The sequence below is a fragment of the Oncorhynchus mykiss genome, chromosome 10, assembly GCF_013265735.2.
Source record: "Oncorhynchus mykiss isolate Arlee chromosome 10, USDA_OmykA_1.1, whole genome shotgun sequence".
Classification (NCBI taxonomy): domain Eukaryota; kingdom Metazoa; phylum Chordata; class Actinopteri; order Salmoniformes; family Salmonidae; genus Oncorhynchus; species Oncorhynchus mykiss.
In genome coordinates, this window is record NC_048574.1 from 9,095,054 (window position 1) to 9,115,567 (window position 20,514).

Genomic DNA, 20,514 nt, shown 5'->3' on the forward strand with positions numbered 1-20,514 from the left:
CCTTACAGTGAAATGCTGAATACAACAGGTGTAGTAGACCTTACAGTGAAATGCTGAATACAACAGGTGTAGTAGACCTTACAGTGAAATGCTGAATACAACAGGTGTAGTAGACCTCACAGTGAAATGCTGAATACAACAGGTGTAGTAGACCTTACAGTGAAATGCTGAATACAACAGGTGTAGTAGACCTTACAGTGAAATGCTGAATACAACAGGTGTAGTAGACCTTACAGTGAAATGCTGAATACAACAGGTGTAGTAGACCTTACAGTGAAATGCTGAATATAACAGGTGTAGTAGACCTTACAGTGAAATGCTGAATACAACAGGTGTAGTAGACCTTACAGTGAAATGCCGACTACAACAGGTGTAGTAGACCTCACAGTGAAATGCTGAATACAACAGGTGTAGTAGACCTTACAGTGAAATGCTGAATACAACAGGTGTAGTAGACCTCACAGTGAAATGCTGAATACAACAGGTGTAGTAGACCTTACAGTGAAATGATGAATACAACAGGTGTAGTAGACCTTACAGTGAAATGCTGAATACAACAGGTGTAGTAGACCTCACAGTGAAATGCTGAATACAACAGGTGTAGTAGACCTTACAGTGAAATGCTTACTTACAAGCCCTTAACCAACAATTCAGTTTAAGAAAATAGAGTTAAGAAGATATTTACTAAATAAACAAAACAAAAAAAGTAACACAATAAAAGAACAATAACGAGGCTACGTACAGGGAGTAGTCGTACCGAGTCACTATTACAGAATAGAAGGAGGAAGATGGAGTTTGGGGTGTGTGGTGATTTAATGTGGTGTGGGGGGAGGGGCTGTCAAAGTGGAAAGGGAGAGATCAGTAAGAGAGTTATAGCTTCCCTCAGTTGTTGGAGGTGAGACGGGGGGAGGAGGGGGTGGTCGTTTTGGGCTTTCTTCCCCATCCGGCCTGGAGATGTGGAAGGAGATCTGAGAGGAGAGTGCTTCTGGGTTTAGTGTGGGGAAACAGCTTGTGAGAGCTTCTGACCGGCATCAAAGCGACACGGTCAACTGTCTTCCACTTTCATCCCCATCCCATCTGCCTCCTCGTGGACCTCCCCTGGCCCGCCGCCCACCTGGCGCAGGGCACTGGCTTGGCACTATGGTCTGCCCATAGCCAGGCCGGGCACCGGACACAGCCCACAGAGTCAGACTGCCTCTCTGACTGTAAAGAGGGCAAGGAGGTGCTGGGGGAGAGATACTGTTAAAACAGACTGACTCAACTACAGTATTTTACTAAGCTTCGTAATGGTATATTTTGCAGTGCGTTGTTTTAGGTAGAAAAGAGACTGATGACAACGAAGAAGCAGTTCATTCTTATTCTCTCTAAGCACTAGCGACGACAATGACCATCATCAGATGCTGGGTAGGAGTCTGGAAGGAGATGTGAAACGATCTTTATATTCCGTATGCTTTTAGCTGTATAATTCGGTGTCTCAAGACCAATTTGAAGTGTGAATAAGTTTTAAGATTAAGAAAATCAATGCACGTAAATGACCGGTGAATAATTGCTGCTGGAATGTAGAGGAGCACTTCATCGCTCCAGATGTCTCATTATGTTCAGAAAGCGACTGTTCACTCCAACGCAATTTACACAATCTATTGGTAATAGAGACCACGTAGCAGCTGATTCTAACTCTCTGTGTCCTCTCTGTGTCCTCTCTGTGTCCTCTCTGTGTCCTCTCTGTGTCCTCTCTGTGTCCTCTCTTTCTCTCCGTCGCTGTAGGCATTTCCTGTTTAAAACACCGTCCGGGACCACTCCCCTGTTCAGCAGCTCGTCTCCAGGGTACCCGCTGACATCTGGGACCGTCTACTCCCCCCCGCCGCGGCTGCTACCCAGAAACACCTTCTCTAGGAGCTCCTTCAAGCTGAAGAAACCCTCCAAGTACTGCAGCTGGAAATGTGCTGCAGTGTCGGCCATCGCTGCTGCCGTCCTGCTGGTCGTGCTGCTCTCCTACTTCATAGGTAGGCTACAATACAGTACAATACAGAACAGTACAGTACAATACAGAACAGTACAGTACAGTGCAATACAATTGGGTACAATAAAGTACAGTACAATACAATACAGTACAATACAGGACAGTACAGTACAATACAATACAATACAGTAGAATACAGTACAGTACAGTACAGTGCAATACAATTGGGTACAATAAAGTACAGTACAATACAATACAGTACAATACAATACAGTACAGTACAGTACAATACAGTACAGCACAGCAGGCCCCCTTGTTATTGTGATACTCTATCTTCTGCAGTGGTGGAAAAGTCATACTTGACTCCGGTAAAAGTCACCCAGTAAAATGCTTTTTGAGTAAAAGTCTAAAAGTAGCTGGTTTTAAATGTACCTCTACGCAGACGACACCATTCTATATACTTTCGGCCCGTCATTGGACACTGTGCTATCTAACCTCCAAACAAGCTTCAATGCCATACAACACTCCTTCCGTGGCCTCCGACTGCTCTTAAACGCTAGTAAAACCAAATGCATGCTTTTCAACCGATCGCTGCCTGCACCCGCATCCCCGCCTAGCATCACCACCCTGGATGGTTCCGACCTAGAATATGTGGACATCTATAAGTACCTAGGTGTCTGGCTAGACTGCAAACTCTCCTTCCAGACTCATATCAAACATCTCCAATCGAAAATCAAATCAAGAGTCGGCTTTCTATTCCGCAACAAAGCCTCCTTCACTCACGCCGCCAAGCTTACCCTAGTAAAACTGACTATCCTACCGATCCTCGACTTCATGTGACTTCACTCCATGTGTAACTCTGTGTTGTCTGCTCATACTGCTATGCTTTATCTTGGCCAGGTCGCAGTTGCAAATGAGAACTTGTTCTCAACTAGCCTACCTGGTTAAATAAAGGTGAAATAAAATAAAAATAAAAATTAAGTACAGTGGTGGAAAAAGTACTAAATTCTCATACTCATCCCGAGTGGCACAGCGGTCTAAGGCACTGCATCTCAGCGCTAGAGGCGTCACTACAGACACCCTGGTTCAAATCCAGGCTGCATCACAACCGGCTGTGATTGGGAGTCCCACAGGGCAGCGCACAATAGGCCCAGCATCATCTGGTGTAGGCCGTCATTGTAAATGATAGTTTGTTCTTTAAACTGACTTGCCTAGTTAAATAAATGTTAAATTAAAATTGGAACTGAAAGCATTTTAGCAATATGAAATCTTATTAAAAATCTGTTCATATACACCCCTAGGAACAATATCAAATTCTTTGTACATTATTTTTACATTTTCTGACAAGCATGCATTTACAGTAGATATGGTCATTTTCACATTTTCAGAAATCCATAGAATGTTTGGGAACAACATAGAGTAACGCATTTGTGAAAATTATATAGCAAATACATAGAGTGGGAAAGCAGCTGTGGTTTTGGACAATTAATAGACACTGCAGTAAATAAAACCTAAAAAAAAAAACATCTGTCTCGTCCAGGACCATGGAGTCTATAGACCGGTGCGCCATAGCCAATCAGAGCTACAGTAGGCCTTTATGCAAAACAAGCCATTTTCCACACAGTTCTGCCATCATTCACTTTGAACTGGACTGTGTGTTTACAGGGCCTGCCATCATTCACTTTGAACTGGACTGTGTGTTTACAGGGCCTGCCATCATTCACTTTGAACTGGACTGTGTGTTTACAGGCAGTAGGGACTGTCATCATTCACTTTGACCTGGACTGTGTGTTTACAGGCAGTAGGGCCTGCCATCATTCACTTTGAACTGGACTGTGTGTTTACAGGGCCTGCCATCATTCACTTTGAACTGGACTGTGTGTTTACAGGCAGTAGGGCCTGCCATCATTCACTATGAACTGGACTGTGTGTTTACAGGCAGTAGCAACAGCGTGACTTTACATCATTAGAACGAACACATTCGCCAAAAGCCACAAAATACACCTGAATGGATCTTTAAAAATATGCAAATACCAACGGGAGAGAGCTTACGTTTAGGACCTTCACAGTCCAATTGATCAAACAACCATGTACAGGTAGGCCATCAACAAAAATAAGATCAACAACTAATGGTAGCCAAAGCGAGATGAGCTAAAATCTAAACGAGAGAACATTAGATAGACCCTCTCAAAATTGCACTGATAAACGATGAGGAATAGTAGCCCGCTTGTCCTTCTGCAGTTTGCCTGTCAAAACATGCTTGTCCCAACCCACGTCTTGACAACTGAATGGGAACCCATTTGATCGATGCCAAATACATTTGATTGACAACTTAAGGTGCGTTCGTAAATTGCCTCCAGTGTGTCAGTGTGCGCTCTGGGTCGTTTGTAAATTGCCTCCAGTGTGTCAGTGTGCGCTCTGGGTCGTTTGTAAATTGCCTCCAGTGTGTGCTCTGGGTCGTTTGTAAATTGCCTCCAGTGTGTCAGTGTGCGCTCTGGGTCGTTTGTAAATTCAGAGCATTGTCAGATTGTCTGAGTGCCCACTGCAGTATTGACACTGGACGCTCTGGCCAAGAAGTAGGGTTGACCTGAGCGTTATTCACAACGGCAGTCAAGCACCCAAGCTAACTTGCTAAAGTCTAGACTTCCAGACACAAATGAGAGAACACCTCACTCTGACCAATTTAATCGCCCTAAGCAGAGCTGGTGAGACTGTTTCCATATTATCAAAATCGTTAGAGACTAACTGTGCTGCCGGCAACAATTTAATAACCTTATTTTACTGACATCGGTCATATTCAACAGGTGTTGCATGTTCGTAAATTCATCAGTTATTCTGCGCTCAATTTACGAACGCAAGGGATATGCTGACTGGATAACAGTTGTTCAAGTTCAGCATAGCTAGCTAGCTAACAAAGCGATTCACATTTCTTGCTAGCTAACTGTAGCAAAGCGGTTCACATTTCTTGCTAGCTAACTGTAGCAAAGCGGTTCACATTTCTTGCTAGCTAACTAGCAAAGCGATTCACATTTCTTGCTAGCTAACTAGCAAAGCGATTCACATTTCTTGCTAGCTAACTGTAGCAAAGCGGTTCACATTTCTTGCTAGCTAACTAGCAAAGCGGTTCACATTTCTTGCTAGCTAACTGTAGCAAAGCGGTTCACATTTCTTGCTAGCTAACTGTAGCAAAGCGGTTCACATTTCTTGCTAGCTAACTGTAGCAAAGCGATTCACATTTCTTGCTAGCTAACTAGCAAAGCGATTCACATTTCTTGCTAGCTAACTAGCAAAGCGATTCACATTTCTTGCTAGCTAACTAGCAAAGCGATTCACATTTCTTGCTAGCTAACCAAATGACACCTGCAGCTCTAGTTGTAGCCACCAAAAAAACGAACGTCGGTCACTTACCCATCCAATGATATGACATCCTCCCAGCAGGTAGCTAGCTAATGTTAGACAATGTGTTTTTAGCTTGATAAATAAATAGCTAAATAAATAGATACGCTAGCCAATTAGCCATGACTGACTTGTGATCATTGCCCCTTGCTAGTTTGATTGCATTGACATTCCCAGCCTTAGTTACATTCATCCATTTTAGTCCAGCATATTGAGTCGCTGAGACTGAAACCGTGCATCCCAAATGGAGGCAGAAAACAATGTACCAGGCCAGCTGGGATTTACAACCTGATAGCAATATTTCTGGGACTACCAAGAAATGTATTGGCGAATGATATTAATTATTTATTCAACTGCATCCCTCTATTCTGGGATGACAATGCGTTAGCATTGAGAGGTGCGTGAATTGGACCATAATTCTGTCATGCCTGAGCATTCAAAATGTACTTTTAGGTGTCAGGGAAAATGTAAAAGGGAGTAAAACAAAAAAGTCAGTATTTTCTTTATGAATGTGTAAAAGTTGTCTAGAATATAGATACACCCACAAAAACATTTACATTTTGAGTCATTTAAGCAGACGATTTCATACAGAGCAACTTACAGTAAGGAGTACATACATTTTCATACTGGTCTCACGTGGGAATCAAACCCACAACTATGGCATTGCAAGCACTATGCTCTACCAACTGAGCTAATACTTTCAAGTATTTTTTACATAAGTACCTTATAGTATTTTGACTTAAGTACTTTAAAGTATTTTTTACTTAAGTACATTACACCAGTGATCTGTTATCAGATTGGCTTGGCGCATTTAACGTGTTTGGGAATGAACTAGAAAATATTATTATTATTATTATTATTATATTATTGTCAATGGTATGATTGACTGGCATAACTTTAAGCCTATCTCTCTAATGACATTAAAATTCATAAATACTTGACAGGGCAAAGCAAATTGTTAAAAGCATGCACATATATCATAATTAGCTTGGCATTTGACATGCAATGGATCAATACGAGCCTGGGTGCATATTATGTTGGCTGTTATATTATGTCATATTTATTCATGTATGACCCAGATTAAGTACTTAGAAAGAATATGAACACTCACAGCCTACTCTAGCCGTACTCCATGATCGATTTCATCACATCATATTCAGTATTTGCATTTTGTTTTGTGAGGTAATGATGAATAGTCTAGAAGGAGGTGTCTCAGGCAGTGTTCAGGTCTGACATGGTGATTGTGAGTCATCGCAGCATGGCGGGGTGCAGTGAGCTGTGCTGTTAGCTCCACACACCAGGCTGAGAGAGAGAGAGAGCCGACCGCTCCCCAAGCCATGCTCTTTTGAGGACTGTGGACATGGTCGATACTGAGGCGTATAGCGTTAGCCGTAGGGAGGGAGGGAGGGAGGGAGGGGGAGGGGGAGGGAGAGAGAGAGAGAGAGAGAGAGAGAGAGAGCCCACTGCAGGAGTGGCACAGGCTGGGAAATGAGAGCGAAAACCTCAAAGGGGCTTTGATGAGCCGATCAAGAGCCTTACTGTGGTCACATAATAACAGCTAAGGCCAATCTCTGTGTGCAGGAATGCTGTAGGAATATCTACACACAGATACTATGTCCCGTGTGCCAGTTTCTCTACGGGGGACTGTAGTGGTATTGAGAGTTGGCTGAATGTGCTGTATTAAGGGCTCTGTGTGGCAGGAATAGAGAGTTGTGTGGCCAAGGCTATGCGGTAGTATGGTTTTATTTAGACCTTACCCTTATTATAGGGCTTCACTGTTTGGAATTGCAATGCTTGTGGACATATTTATTCACTGTGATATTCCATTGACACGCTTGTCCTTTTCAAAAGCTGAAGACACACTCACAGGAGGGAGGGAGGGATAGAGAGAGAGAGATAGAGAGATGGCTCATTGACTTTGCGCAGCCGTGGGTAGAGGCTGGCTGTCTGTGTGCAGAGGTGAAACTCCCCCATTACCTGTGGGATTATGTTCGCATGGTGTGGCACTCAGGCACACAGAGGGAGGCATTGGCCACCGCTCAGCAGACAGAGCACTCCATATCCTCTGCGCCGGTCAGGGCTCTACAGTCTGAGCGGTTCTGATCCAGCCTTTCGAGCCATGCCAATACTCAGCTGGCCCGGACCTCTGAGCAGAACCGACCCCTGTGCGTGCGCACAAACTGCAGAAAGAAATGTGGTCATGGCTTTTTACATGCAAAGAAAACTGGGCCGCTGGGCTCTCCACTGCAGACACAGACACAGACACAGACACAGACACAGACACAGACACAGACACAGACACAGACAAAGACACAGACACAGACAAAGACACAGACACAGACACAGACACAGACACAGACACAGACAAAGACACAGACACAGAATCCGCTGAGAGAGGGAGGCCCAGACTGTTCCTGGGAAATCTGCATTTAATGCATTTGGAAACACAGCAGCCAGGCAAATATAGGCTATTTATGTTTCCCTCTTTCAAAAAATTATGTTGTCTGTTCATTTTAGTGTCCAGAACCGGTATCTGAAGAGAGCTTCCTTCAGAGACTCAAGACAAAGAATATATCCCTGAAAGAGTTGAATGTCAGAATGCATGGCATGCCTCTTAATGAGCCAATCACATGGCCGTTGTTACATCATGAAGGACTGACACCCACCAATTGTTCTCGTATCGCTCCGCACGTCCATTCCTCTAAGGACACACTTTATATTCCTTGTGTTTTGTTTGGAAACACACTCGTTCACAGACCTACCGTATCCAAGGGGCTGAGAGGTTTACAGTTGCTAGGACACAGATGAGGTGAGCAGGCCTGATGCAAGCCGAGCAGATTTGGCATCATCGTGCTAGGTGGAAGCCATGCTACTGCCTCTCCATCTCTCGCTCGCTCACTCTCTCGCGCTCTCTCTCTCGCTCGCTCTCTCTCTCTCTCTCTTGCTCTTTTCCTTGCTCACTCTCTCGCTCTCTCTCTCTCTCTCTCTCTCTCTTGCTCTTTTCCTTGCTCGCTCTCTCTCTCACTCTCTCTCTCTCCCTCGCTCCCTCTCTCGCTCTCTCGCTCGCTCTCCTTAAAGGACAGCGGGCCTAATTTACACTAATTGGTGAAAGAGGATGAAAGGAGCGAGATAAATGATGAGTACACAGCCTTTTGATTGGTTCTGCTCTCCTAGTTAGATTAGTTGGACTGGACCTGGAGCTGCCACTACAGGGGCTTTCATTAGGCATGACATGAAACCACGAAAGATGGTGATTGACACTGAAATCAACCCAATGACTGATACACAGAAATCAACCCAATGACTGATACACAGAAATCAACCCAATGACTGATACACAGAAATCAACCTAATGACTGATACACAGAAATCAACCCAATGACTGATACACAGAAATCAACCTAATGACTGGTACACAGAAATCAACCCAATGACTGATACACAGAAATCAACCCAATGACTGATACACAGAAATCAACCTAATGACTGATACACAGAAATCAACCCAATGACTGATACACAGAAATCAACCCAATGACTGATACACAGAAATCAACCCAATGACTGATACACAGAAATCAACCTAATGACTGATACACAGAAATCAACCCAATGACTGATACACAGAAATCAACCCAATGACTGATACACAGAAATCAACCTAATGACTGATACACAGAAATCAACCCAATGACTGATACACAGAAATCAACCCAATGACTGATACACAGAAATCAACCCAATGACTGATACACAGAAATCAACCCAATGACTGATACACAGAAATCAACCTAATGACTGATACACAGAAATCAACCCAATGACTGATACACAGAAATCAACCTAATGACTGATACACAGAAATCAACCCAATGACTGATACACAGAAATCAACCTAATGACTGATACACAGAAATCAACCCAATGACTGATACACAGAAATCAACCCAATGACTGATACACAGAAATCAACCTAATGACTGATACACAGAAATCAACCCAATGACTGATACACAGAAATCAACCTAATGACTGATACACAGAAATCAACCCAATGACTGATACACAGAAATCAACCTAATGACTGATACACAGAAATCAACCCAATGACTGATACACAGAAATCAACCTAATGACTGATACACAGAAATCAACCCAATGACTGATACACAGAAATCAACCCAATGACTGATACACAGAAATCAACCTAATGACTGATACACAGAAATCAACCCAATGACTGATACACAGAAATCAACCTAATGACTGATACACAGAAATCAACCCAATGACTGATACACAGAAATCAACCTAATGACTGATACACAGAAATCAACCCAATGACTGATACACAGAAATCAACCTAATGACTGATTCAACGGGATTCTACTGAGTATGTTTAGAGTATGTTTAGAGTATGTTTAGAGTATGTTTAGAGTATGTTTAGAGTATGTTTAGAGTATAACCAACTAACAAGTAGAAGCAGGCGCACGCACGCACGCACACACACACACACACACACACACACATTCTTCACCCCCTCTCTCTGTATATCAGTGATGGAGCAGGGTTGGCAGGGGTCACCTTTATGTGTGTGTTCTAAATGCTGTCAGTGGTCATCGTTAATGACGGGCCATGTGAGACTGGTGACAGACGTCCTCTGCCCTGCGTGGCTGTCCTCTCTGGGTGCTGCCAGCGCTCCGTCAACACGCCCACTCTGTCACTGTGTTTATTTTTATCTCTGTCCCCCGAGCCTTTGGAGACGTTGACCTTCATGCCTACAAAACTTTTAGAGTCATGTCCGGAATGAATCCGGTGTACACCGGAGAGAGCCCAACCTGAAATTCCTTCCCTTCCTGTTTCAGAGACAAAGCTCTGAATGAAAATCTTCCTGATGCAGCCTGCCATAAATGTGTTTCTATACAACGTAACACACTTTAGACAAGAGCAAAACTATCTACAATCCCCACACTTTAAACAAGAGCAAAACTATCTACAATCCCGACTACTAACCTCCTCCCAGTAACTCAAGCTGACACTCGAAATTCTGCCTCTGGCATATAGAAATTACAAAATGTAGTTCCATTCCGCTTCATCCCTATAAACAAATGCCAGCCTGCATAGTAATGCCACGTTCAGGTCTATTTCTGTTTCAGAGCAGAGAGCGCTGGCAATGCTGCTGGAGTGGCCAGCCACTATTGGTAAACTTGGCCGGTTAGACACATACAGAATGAGCTGAACAGAGCTGCAGCTGTGGGGAGTATGAAGGGAGGCGTAGTATGTGGCCTGATTCTAGTTACACTATACAGTTGAAGTCGGAAGTTTACATACACTTAGGTTGGAGTCATTAGAACTCGTTTTTCAAACACTCCACAAATTTCTAGTTAACAAACTATAGTTTTGGCAAGTCAGTTACGACATCTACGTTGTGCATGATACAAGTCATTTTTCCAACGATTGATTAAAGACAAATTATTTCAGTTATAATTCACTGTATCACAATTCCAGTGGGTCAGAAGTTTACATGCACTAAGTTGACTGTGCCTTTAAACAGCTTGGAAAATTCCAGAAAATGATGTCATAGCTTTAGAAGTTTCTGATAGGCTAATTGACATCATTTGAGTCAATTGGAGGTGTATATGTGGATGTATTTCAAGGCCTACCTTCAAACACAGTGCCTCTTGACATCATGGGAAAATCAAAAGAAATCCGCCAAGACCTCAGAAAAAAAAAATAAAAAATAATAATAATAGACCTCCACAAGTCTGGTTCATCCTTGGGAGCAATTTCCAAACGCCTGAAGGTACCACGTTCATCTGTACAAACAATAGTATGCAAGAATAAACACCATGGGACCATGCAGCCATCATACCGCTCAGGAAGGAGATGCGTTCTGTCTCCTAGAGATGAACGTACTTTGGTGCCGAAAAGTGCAAATCAATCCCAGAACAACAGCAAAGGACCTTGTGAAGATCCTGCAGGAAACAGGTACAAAGGATCTATATCCACAGTAAAACGAGCACTATATCGACATAACCTGAAAGGCCGCTCAGCAAGGAAGAAGCCACTGCTCCGAAACCGCCATAAAAAAGCCAGACTACGGTTTGCAACTGCACATGGGGACAAAGATTGTACTTTTTGGAGAAATGTCCTCTGGTCTGATGAAACAAAAATAGAACTGTTTGGCCATAATGACCATCGTTATGTTTGGAGGAAAAAGGGGGAGGCTTGCAAGCCGAAGAACACCATCCCAACCGTGAAGCACGGGTGTGGCAGCATCATGTTGTGGGGGTGCTTTCCTACAGGAGGGACTGGTGCACTTCACAAAATAGATGGCATCATGAGTCAGGAAAATTATGTGGATATATTGAAGCAACATCTGAAGACATCAGTCAGGAAGTTAAAACTTGGTCGCAAATGGGTCTTCCAAATGGACAATGACCCCAAGCATACTTCCAAATTTGTGGCAAAATGGCTCAAGGACAACAAAGTCAAGGTATTGGAGTGGCCATCACAAAGTCCTGACCTCAATTCTATAGAAAACCTGTAGGCAGAACTGAAAGTGTGTGCGAGCAAGGAGGCCTACAAGCCTGACTCAGTTACACCAGCTCTGTCAGGAGGAATGGGACAAAATTCACCCAACTTATATTGGGGAAGCTTGTTGAAGGCTACCCAAAATGTTTTACCCAAGTTAAACGATTTAAAGGCAATGCTACCAAATACTAATTGAGTGTATGTAAACTTCTGGCCCACTGGGAATGTGATGAAAGAAATAAAAGCTGAAATAAATAATTATCTCTACTATTATTCTGACATTTCACATTCTTAAAATAAAGTGGTGATCCTAACTGACCTAAAATAGGGCATTTTTACTGGGATTAAATGTCAGGAATTGTGAATGTATTTGGCTAAGGTATATGTAAACTTGCGACTTCAACTGTGTAGACAAAAGTATGTGGACACCCTTTTCAAATTAATGGATTCGGCAATTTCAGTCACACCCGTTGCTGACAGATGTATCAATCAAGCACACAGCCATGCAATCTCCATAGACAAACATTGGCAGTAGAATGGCCTTACTGAAGAACTCAGTGACTTTCAACGTGGCACCGTCATAGGATGACAACAAGTCAGATCGTCAAATTTCTGCCCTCTAGATATGTCCCGGTCAACTGTAAGTGCTGTTATTGTGAAATGGAAACGTCTAAGAGCAACAACGGCTAAGCTGTGAAGTGGTAGGCCGCACAAGTTCACAGAACGGGACCGCCGAGTGCTGAAGCGCGCAGCGCTTTAAAAAATCATCTGTTCTCAGGTGCAACACTCACTACCGAGTTCCAAACTATCTCTGGAAGCAAAGTCAGCACAAGAACCATTCGTCACAAACTTCATGAAATGGGTTTCCATGGCCGAGCAGCCGAAGGTCACTATGCGCAATGCCAAGCGTCGGCTGGAGCTCGTTGCCATTGGACTGGTAACACGTTCTCTGGAGTGATGAATCACGCTTCACCATCTGGCAGTCAGATGGACTAATCTGGGTTTGGCGGATGCCAGGAGAATGCTACCTGCCTCAATGCATAGTGCCAACCGTAATGTTTGGGGGAGGAGGAATAGTGGTTTGGGCCTGTTTTTCATGGTTCGGGCTAGGCCCCTTAGTTCCAGTGAAGGAAGATCTTAATGCTACAGCATACAATGACATTCTAGACGATTCTGTGCTTCCAAATTTGTGGCAACAGTTTGGGGAAGGCCCTGTTCCTATTTAAACATAACAATGCCCCCATGCACAAAACGAGGTCCATGCAGAAATGGTTTGTCGAGATTGGTGTGGAAGAACTTGACTGGCCTGCACAGAGTCCTGACCTCAACCCTATCGAACACCTTTGGGATGAATTGGAACGCCGTCCGCAAGCCAGGCCTAATCGCCCAACATCAGTGTCCGACCTCACTAATGCTCTTGTGGCTGAATAGAATCAAGTCCCCGCAGCAATGTTCCAACATCTAGTGGAAAGCCTTCCCAGAAGAGTGGAGGCTGTTATAGCAGCAATGTTCCAACATCTAGTGGAAAGCCTTCCCAGAAGAGTGGAGGCTGTTATAGCAGCAATGTTCCAACATCTAGTGGAAAGCCTTCCCAGAAGAGTGGAGGCTGTTATAGCAGCAAAGGGGGGACCAACTCCATATTAATGCCCATAGTTTTGGAATGAGATGTTTGACGAGAAGGTGTCCACATACTTTTGATCATGTGGTGTATGTGGATATTCTCCCTGGCTCTCCTTCATGACACAGATAGGGTTATATAACGCTGTCTCACAAATCGTCTCCGCAGCACATGAGCAGGACAGTGACATGGTCCATTTGGACTGGGTGAAGGAGTAAGAGGGAAACTCCCAAACACAAGGGTTGTCATTAAAGCAGGAAATGTGTCTGGAGTTCTGATGGTTGAGGGCTGATGGCTAAGGGCTGATGGTAGAGGGCTGATGGTTGAGGGTAGTTGATGGCTGGTAGTTGATGGTTGATGGCTGGTGATTGATGGTTGATGGCTGGTGGTTGAGGGCTGGTGGCTGATAGTGATGGCTGGTAGTTGATGGCTGGTGGTTGATGGTTGATGGCTGGTGGTTGATGGTTGGTGGGTGATGGTTGATGGCTGGTGATTGATAGTTGATGGCTGGTGGTTGATGGCTGGTGGTTGATGGTTGGTGATTGATGGCTGGTGGTTGATGGCTGGTGGTTGATGGCTAGTGATTGGTGGTTGATGGCTGGTGATTGATGGCTGGTGGTTGATGGCTGGTGGTTGATGGCTGGTGATTGGTGGTTGATGGCTGGTGATTGGTGGTTGATGGCTGGTGATTGGTGGTTGATGGCTGGTGATTGATGGCTGGTAGTTGATGGCTGGTGGTTGATGGCTGGTAGTTGATGGTTGATGGCTGGTAGTTGATGGCTGGTGGTTGATGGTTGATGGCTGGTGGTTGATGGTTGGTGGGTGATGGTTGATGGCTGGTGATTGATAGTTGATGGCTGGTGATTGATGGCTGGTGGTTGAAGGCTGACAGTTGACTGCTGATGGTTGATGCTTGCTCTCAGGGATTTTGACAACCAGAGTGGAATAGATTGGATCCATCTCGTCATGCTGCTCTTCACACCCACATCTCTCCCTCTCCGAGCGGAGGTGCAGGCAGAGGGAGATGGGTGGTGGTGGTGCTAATTCGTTTTACATGCCGTAGGTCTGCAGAGAAGGTGATGATCAGACAACAAAATGTCCCATCCAGCACCATCCAATACCATCCAGTACCATCCATTACATCCACTACCATCCACTTACCATCCAGTACCATCCAATACCAATTAGTACCATCCACTACCATCCACTACAATCCAGTACCATCCACTACCATCAACTACCATCCACTACCATCCACTACAATCCAGTACCATCCACTACCATCCACTACCATCCAATACCAACTAGTACCATCCAGTACCATCCACTACAATCCAGTACCATCCACTACCATCAACTACCATCAACTACCATCCACTACCATCCACTACAATCCAGTACCATCCAGTACCATCCACTACCATCCAGTACCATCCAATACCAACTAGTACCATCCAGTACCATCCACTACAATCCAGTACCATCCACTACCATCAACTACCATCAACTACCATCCACTACCATCCACTACAATCCAGTACCATCCAGTACCATCCAGTACCATCCAATACCATCCAGTACCATCCAATACCAACTAGTACCATCCACTACCATCAACTACCATCCAGTACCATCCACTACAATCCAGTACCATCCACTACCATTCAGTACCATCCACTACCATCCAATACCATCCAGTACCATCCAATACCATCCAGTACCATCCAATACCATCCAGTACCATCCAATACCAACTAGTACCATCCAATACCAACTAGTACCATCCACTACCATCAACTACCATCCACTACCATCCAGTACCATCCACTACAATCCAGTACCATCCAGTATCATCCACTACAATCCAGTACCATCCACTACCATCCACTACAATCCAGTACCACCCAGTACCATCCAGTACCATCCACTACCATCCAGTACCATCCACTACAATCCAGTACCATCCACTACCATCCAGTACCATCCACTACCATCCAATACCATCCAGTACCATCCAATACCAACTAGTACCATCCACTACCATCCACTACAATCCAGTACCATCCAGTACCATCCAGCACCATCCAATACCATCCAGTACCATCCAATACCAACTAGTACCATCCACTACCATCAACTACCATCCAGTACCATCCACTACAATCCAGTACCATCCACTACCATTCAGTACCATCCACTACCATCCAATACCATCCAGTACCATCCAGTACCATCCAATACCATCCAGTACCATCCAATACCAACTAGTACCATCCAATACCAACTAGTACCATCCACTACCATCAACTACCATCCACTACCATCCAGTACCATCCACTACAATCCAGTACCATCCAGTATCATCCACTACAATCCAGTACCATCCACTACCATCCACTACAATCCAGTACCACCCAGTACCATCCAGTACCATCCACTACCATCCAGTACCATCCACTACAATCCAGTACCATCCACTACCATCCAGTACCATCCACTACCATCCAATACCATCCAGTACCATCCAATACCAACTAGTACCATCCACTACCATCCAGTACCATCCACTACCATCCAGTACCATCCACTACCATCCAGTACCACCGGCATGAGGAATCATCTCAGAGGGGAGGTGCTGGGGCCTCCGTGGTCAGGTTAGAGCAGCGGACTGTGGACACACATGGTGGAGGGACGGGAGAGGATGCTGCGGTGGGGATGGACAGACCCTGTGAAGGGCTGCTGTTATTGGCATTGGCTTTTCATTGTTAGGAGAGACACGAGTCTCATAGTCTCACACACACGTTTGTTTTCACAACAGTGTTGCTAGAACCTTCAAAGAGGGAGACTCTCAGGGAGATCAGTGTGAATAAACGTTTTGATTTCATAGTGAGCTTGTGACCCTGGCTGTGTGTGTGTGTGTGTGTGTGTGTGTGTGTGTGTGTGTGTGTGTGTGTGTGTGTGTGTGTGTGTGTGTGTGTGTGTGTGTGTGTCCGCAGGCTTGTGGGTTTTTCAGTCTGTGCCTGTCAGTGTATAACTTATATATGGTGTGGCTGCAGAGAGATTAAAGCCAAGAGTCCGTGTTTACATGCCTATCGTTTGTGTTGTCACTATGGCGATGGGGTAGTGGTGGTGCACAGTCTGCACACCTGCTTTGAACTAACTGTAATCCTGCCCTCCGATCGCTGTGAACTGCCACTTAGTTGCATCCGTCAGTAGAGGTGTTCAGTTCATCAGAGGCTAGTCCTGCTGGGGGACCAAGCGAGCGGGGCCTGATCTCTTTTCCTGCATCACACCACGGCCCATTTCTCCACCACAGCACGGCCTGCTTCCCTCTGCTCCTCAGCCGGTCTGCTTCCCTCTGCTCCTCAGCCGGTCTGCTTCTCTCTGCTCCTCAGCCAGTCTGCTTCCCTCTGCTCCTCAGCCGGTCTGCTTCTCTCTGCTCCTCAGCCGGCCTGCTGCCCTCTGCTCCTCAGCCGGCCTGCTTCCCTCTGCTCCTCAGCCGGCCTGCTTCCCTCTGCTCCTCAGCCGGCCTGCTTCCCTCTGCTCCTCAGCCGGCCTGCTTCCCGTCTGCCCAGCTCCCCTGTAGTTGTAGTCCTACACTTAGCCGTGTTTGCATTTGCTGGAGAAATCCCTATCTCTCTCTCTCTCTCTCTTCACTGTGAGCAGCTCACATGGACATGAGCCGTTCTTTTGTGTTATTTTGAGTAGATACTCCTTCGGCATCCCTATGCTTCAGCCACACCCAGTCTTTCCCCATCTGTCTTCCTGACGTCTCCTCAAACTGTTAGATTCACGGAAGGCATCAGACTCCCCAGACCAATGTATTATATCTCGGAATGTCACATAGAGTTTTTAATAAGGAACCAAATGAAGTGAGTCGTAGCCAATAATAAACCATTAGACTGCATTAGTCCACAGGGGGTATCTCTCCGTGCTGCTCGTTGATGAGAGTCTGCCTGGCTGTACAGAACAGGACAGGGATGGTGGGCCGTCCTGTAGTAGAGTCAGAGACAGAGACGGGGGGGGGGGGGGGGGGGGGCTCACAGTCACCGGTCTGATGAGTCTTTCTGTAGGTAATATTATCACTTTTAGGAGGTGAATTATACATAAAGATGACATGAAGTGGTATGCGTCATCTCATTAATTTCTCATCTAACACATTTTAAGTTAATTATTCATGTTTATTGCGGGCTGAAAATGAGTTTGTGGAAGATTTCCCACAGATGTGATTAAGCAGTCTTAAGTGCATTGAAGTGACTTGTCATTTACATTTGAGTCATTTAGCAGACGCTCTTATCCAGAGCGACTTACAGGAACAATTAGGGTTAAGTGCCTTGCTCAAGGGCACATCGGCATATTTTTTTCCCCCCCTAGTCGGCTCAGAGATTCAAAACTGCAACATGTTTTTATCACTGGCTCAACTCTCTAAACCACAAGGCTACCTGCCTTCTTCTATGTGTGTGTGTGTGTGTGTGTGTGTGTGTGTGCCTACCTGCCTGGTTCGTTGACAGACTGTTTAACCATTCATCACCTGGTTTACATTGCTTTACATTGTGACTTTAGACAAGGCCTTACAGAAGACTGTGTTGTACAGAAAGACACTAGGGAGGGAAAGGAACCCAAAGGCGAGGATGTATTAATGGATCTGGAGCTTTTGGGTCGTTGGTCAGAATTAACTAAGGATGACCAACAGCTTGAGAGGCTCGTCTGTAATTTAGCTACATTTTTACCGTCTCTTCGCCTCATTGGCCAGCTTGTGTTCAATCAGCTGATGATTATCTGGGGGAACTTTGGGAGTTGTACAGACAGCAGTAAGCAGCGCCGCCTGTAGCTCTTGCCTTTGAGCTAATGCTACTGCTAATGCTAATGTTAATGCTAATGTTAATGCTACTGCTAATGCTACTGCTAATGTTAATGCTAATGTTAATGCTAATGCTAATGCTAATGTTAATGCTAATGTTAATGCTACTGCTAATGCTACTGCTAATGTTAATGCTAATGTTAATGCTAATGCTTGCTTTTCTCCAACAATGCCTTTTTCTACGGCCATCGCCATGGGTGCATTTACAGCATGCATAACTATAGCTGCACAGCCAGACAGAATTATTATTTGTATTTATTTTGTGCTTTAAATCTAGAATGACTGTGTGCACGGCTTGAAGAGATCGTTTGAAAATAGTCACTGAGAGAACCGCTATTTTTAGAACGGCATCATTTGATTTTTGTTTTACGATGTGAATGTAGTACTATATAGAGGTGAGGAAGGTAGTACTATATAGAGGTGAGGAAGGTAGTACTATATAGAGGTGAGGAAGGTAGTACTATATAGAGGTGTGGAAGGTAGTACTATATAGAGGTGAGGAAGGTAGTAATGTATAGAGGTGAGGAAGGTAGTACTATATAGAGGTGAGGAAGGTAGTATTATATAGAGGTGAGGAAGGTAGTACTATATAGAGGTGAGGAAGGTAGTACTGTATAGAGGTGAGGAAGGTAGTACTATATAGAGGTGAGGAAGGTAGTACTATATAGAGGTGAGGAAGGTAGTACTATATAGAGGTGTGGAAGGTAGTACTATATAGAGGTGAGGAAGGTAGTACTATATAGAGGTGAGGAAGGTAGTACTATATAGAGGTGAGGAAGGTAGTACTATATAGAGGTGAGGAAGGTAGTTATATATAGAGGTGAGGAAGGTAGTACTATATAGAGGTGAGGAAGGTAGTACTATATAGAGGTGAGGAAGGTAGTACTATATAGAGGTGAGGAAGGTAGTACTATATAGAGGTGTGGAAGGTAGTATGATATAGAGGTGAGGAAGGTAGTATGATATAGAGGTGAGGAAGGTAGTATGATATAGAGGTGAGGAAGGTAGTACTATATAGAGGTGAGGAAGGTAGTATGATATAGAGGTGAGGAAGGTAGTACTATATAGAGGTGTGGAAGGTAGTACTATATAGAGGTGAGGAAGGTAGTACTATATAGAGGTGAGGAAGGTAGTACTATATAGAGGTGAGGAAGGTAGTACTATATAGAGGTAAGGAAGGTAGTACTATATAGAGGTGAGGAAGGTAGTACTATATAGAGGTGAGGAAGGTAGTACTATATAGAGGTGAGGAAGGTAGTACTATATAGAGGTGAGGAAGGTAGTACTATATAGAGGTGAGGAAGGTAGTACTATATAGAGGTGAGGAAGGTAGTACTATATAGAGGTGAGGAAGGTAGTACTATATAGAGGTGTGGAAGGTAGTATGATATAGAGGTGAGGAAGGTAGTATGATATAGAGGTGAGGAAGGTAGTATGATATAGAGGTGAGGAAGGTAGTACTATATAGAGGTGAGGAAGGTAGTATGATATAGAGGTGAGGAAGGTAGTACTATATAGAGGTGTGGAAGGTAGTACTATATAGAGGTGAGGAAGGTAGTACTATATAGAGGTGAGGAAGGTAGTACTATATAGAGGTGAGGAAGGTAGTACTATATAGAGGTGAGGAAGGTAGTACTATATAGAGGTGTGGAAGGTAGTACTATATAGAGGTGAGGAAGGTAGTACTATATAGAGGTGTGGAAGGTAATACTATATAGAGGTGAGGAAGGTAGTACTATATAGAGGTGTGGAAGGTAGTACTATATAGAGGTGAGGAAGGTAGTATATATAGAGGTGAGGAAGGTAGTACTATATAGAGGTGAGGAAGGTAGTACTATATAGAGGTGAGGAAGGTAGTACTATATAGAGGTGTGGAAGGTAGTACTATATAGAGGTGAGGAAGGTAGTACTATATAGAGGTGTGGAAGGTAGTATATATAGAGGTGAGGAAGGTAGTACTATATAGAGGTGAGGAAGGTAGTATATATAGAGGTGAGGAAGGTAGTATATATAGAGGTGAGGAAGGTAGTACTATATAGAGGTGAGGAAGGTAGTACTATATAGAGGTGAGGAAGGTAGTACTATATAGAGGTGAGGAAGGTAGTACTATATAGAGGTGAGGAAGGTAGTACTATATAGAGGTGT

General features: G+C 44.3%; 1 protein-coding gene across 1 annotated transcript in view; it reads left to right on the forward strand.

Moving 5' to 3' along the window:
• The window catches only part of LOC110534851 (teneurin-2), a 146,961-nt gene that overhangs the window by 47,816 nt on the left and 78,631 nt on the right, over positions 1-20,514 (forward strand). The window contains exon 4 of the mRNA XM_036989631.1: positions 1,765-2,003. Coding sequence (XP_036845526.1) covers positions 1,765-2,003 — 239 coding nt within the window. The remainder of the gene's footprint in view (positions 1-1,764; positions 2,004-20,514) is intronic.